This window comes from Chinchilla lanigera, unplaced genomic scaffold (assembly GCF_000276665.1).
Source record: "Chinchilla lanigera isolate Chin_1 unplaced genomic scaffold, ChiLan1.0 scaffold00096, whole genome shotgun sequence".
Taxonomy (NCBI): domain Eukaryota; kingdom Metazoa; phylum Chordata; class Mammalia; order Rodentia; family Chinchillidae; genus Chinchilla; species Chinchilla lanigera.
Genome location: NW_004955497.1, coordinates 6,695,210 through 6,698,234, shown reverse-complemented (window position 1 = coordinate 6,698,234; position 3,025 = coordinate 6,695,210). Strand labels below are relative to the sequence as shown.

The 3,025-nt window shown below is 49.4% G+C and overlaps 2 protein-coding genes across 2 annotated transcripts in view; both read right to left on the bottom strand.

The window, feature by feature from the left end:
- Positions 1-809: 809 nt before the first annotated feature.
- Rasl11a (RAS-like, family 11, member A) lies at positions 810-2,881 on the bottom strand (the record flags this gene model as incomplete). Its single annotated transcript, XM_013505509.1, is given in 3 exon segments — positions 810-1,552; positions 2,648-2,727; positions 2,825-2,881. Coding segments are annotated over 3 exon segments (605 nt in total), but the record flags the coding sequence as incomplete, so codon positions are not given.
- Positions 2,882-2,901: 20 nt separating this feature from the next.
- LOC102014801 overlaps positions 2,902-3,025 on the bottom strand; it is a 2,546-nt gene continuing 2,422 nt past the window's right edge. Inside the window, exon 3 of the mRNA XM_013505453.1 lies at positions 2,902-3,017. Within this exon, the coding sequence (XP_013360907.1) occupies positions 2,902-3,017 (116 nt within the window). The remainder of the gene's footprint in view (positions 3,018-3,025) is intronic.

Here is a 3,025-nt window from a genome sequence, read left to right as displayed (position 1 = left end):
ACTCATTTACTGTGTGGCTAATGTAATTCACTATCCGTTGTTATTTTGGGTTTTTGTTTCTGTTTTTTGTCCTTTTTTGAGAGAGAGGGTTTCACTATGCAATTTAGGCTGGCCTTGAACTCACTATGTAGCCCAGGCTGGTCTCGAACTCATGGTGATCTTCCTGCCTCATCCTCTGGAGTGCTGCGATTACAGGCGTGCACCACCACGCCCAGCTCATACCTCATCTATGGAATAATTGATTTCTTCATGTTACTTTCTTCCTCTTTAAGGGCTGTGAACCTAAAAAAATATTCTTTGGGTGGCAATAAACTGTGTGATTGTGAAATCATACTTTAATCATTTCTTTATTTCCACCACATGCAACAGAGGGTCAGGGAGATAGGAAAGGAAGCAGAATTTTGAGGTAACTCCTAGATGGCAAAGCCCACTTATTGATATAAGTGAATCCTGGAAAGGTTTTTTTTTTTTTTCTTATGATAACAAAGGCTACACTTATATTTGCACCAAAAAATAAAAATATTCTTCATGATTTGTGACTTTTTTACATCAGCTCATAAAGTATCCCTTCACTGGAAAAACACACAGTTTCAGGACTGTGGCAAAATGCCCTAATTAGAGACATCCTGCAGTTACGCACACCCGGCTCCTCCCCTGCATACTTTCCCTTCTCCCCGGCAGACTCCCTCTGCAGTACCCCCTCCCTACTACATGACACCAATCAGAGTTCAGACGAAGACAAGCATGGAGCAGTTCTGGGCTCTGGTGCAAGTAGGATTTCTATAAAAAGACATTTAGAAAACAAGAAGCAATGTTGCCATTTTGCCTTTAATGGAAAAGTGGCCAGAAGTTACAGTTAAAAAAAAAAAAGTTCTTTTATTAAAAACAACAACAACAACAACAAAAACAACTCTACCCAACTTGTAGACAATCACTGTTTGAATTTTCAGGAATACACATACACTTGAAAACCAGTAAAGTCTTTATAAAAATAAACTCTGGACAAGTGATTAAAAAGGGAGAGACCCAGTGTTTTTAGCTGCACAGCTGCATCATCAAAAGGACACAGTCTGCCTGAGATGGTTCACCCCAGGGCAGAGGGGGCTTTCACTTTGGAGGACAGAGCCTGCTTGAAGCGCCTCTTCAAGTCCTGCATGTTGGGAGAGCGAGGCCGGGGGATGAGGGAGGCCCTTCTCCGCTCCCCGCTGAGGCTGTGCAGCTTGCTTACTTCCTTGCAGAGGTGCTGGAATACATCACAGACGTCTTCATAGTTCTCACTCGTGGATATTTCAAGAAAGAGGCTGCCCAGCTCATTGGCTAGCTGAACACCGTCGTGGGTTTGCACCTGCCGGGCATGCAGGAGGTCCCCCTTGTTTGCCACAATGATGACAGGGACCTTTAAGTCAGGGTGGACCTTCCGGATGTGCTGGTAGAGGGGCCGGATGGACTGGTAGCTGCTGTAGTCCGTGATGGAATAGACCAGCAGAAAGCCATCTGCCCACTGCACACACTTGGACAGGGAATCCACTGCCTGGCAGAGGTTGTCTTGGGCCTGAGAAAGATCAAAATGAGACCCAGTCAAGGAAGCCCTCAGGGCAAGATGAGTTTAAATATATCATCAAAGTAACCACTGAAGAAACGCTGGGAAAAGCAAGCACTAAATACAGTTTTCAGGTTCTACCCAGCTTCTGAAGAAGGAGGCTTTTGATACAGAAAGTGCAGATTTTCAAACTCCCGGCCTGCCTTGTTTTATTAGCTGCTACTGATGTATTATTTTTAACCCTCCCGCTTGACAGGTAGTCTCTGGTGAACCCTGGCTGATTGAAGAACAACTTTAAACCAGAATGGCCCGATTTTTAGAGAACCAATTCATAATAAACAAAACTTTGAAAATAAGCCAAGATAAATATCTATTCCCAAACCCATAAAAATATTTTTAGCAGGCAACTTCGTGAGAATGCTACAGAAACAAATTCTTTTCTTTGGCTTCTTCCCCCAGACCTTGCCTCCTTAGAAGGGATTAGCATTAGTAACTTGCTGGTTAAGTTACATTCCAGACCAGCCCGCTGACCGAGGGGTTATGTGTGATTGCAATCACATAACAGCCAAGAACAGGAGCGCTTGGGCAGTCCTGGCTAGGAAGAGGACCCTCTCCCACCAGAATCCCACCCTTTCTTGCTTGTTTATTAGTTAATTTTTATATGGCGCTGGGGGGGGGGGGGTCACTTGCTAACCACACCCTTTACCACCAGGCTGCACTCCCAGCCCAGTGTGTGCTTGCTGGGTGGTTGAGCTGTGAAAGTGGTGAGACCTGATGGCTGTCAGGACTGCAAAGTGATGTTAAGCATCAGTCACTGACCCATATATGGGTCTGATAAGGTCTCCCTCCGGTCGCATTCCTGAGGGGCGAGGGAATTCCCTACCCGACTCGGGGTCTGTAAGCTCCTGTGCTCTCAAAGCCGCCTCTAATCAACGCCTTCCTGAGGAGCGTTTACAACACCCCAGCCCCCAGACCCACTGCGGACGGCGCGTTCCTGCACCGAAATGCACACCGCGGGCGTCTGGTCGTCCCGCTCGGGCCGCCCTGCACGCCGGCCGTCCTCGGGTGGCCCGGCAGGGGTGAGCGGGTCCTCCCGGCAGTCCTTACCTGGACGCTACCAGGCGTGTCCTGGATCTGCAGGGACAGCTGGTCTCCCTCGACGAAGACGAGCCGGGAGTACAGCTTGCCTGGAGAGTGAGGGGAAAGTTTACTTTTAAATTCGCACTCGGAGCAGCAAACAGAAACGCGCGGGCAGGAAAACAGCGGGCCCCAGGGTATCCTGACCTGTGTTCGGCTCATAGTCGCCGATGAAGCGTTTGGTCAGGAAGCGCACGATCATCGCTGGAAAGCAGAGAGGAAGATCAAACCCGGGAACAGGTCGGGACCGCAGGACGGCGCACTCCGGGAGCCGCCCGCCCCGCACGCGGGCTCCCCGGCCGAGGGCGCGCCGCGGAGAGACCCCCTCCCGCACCCCACGCTCGGCCC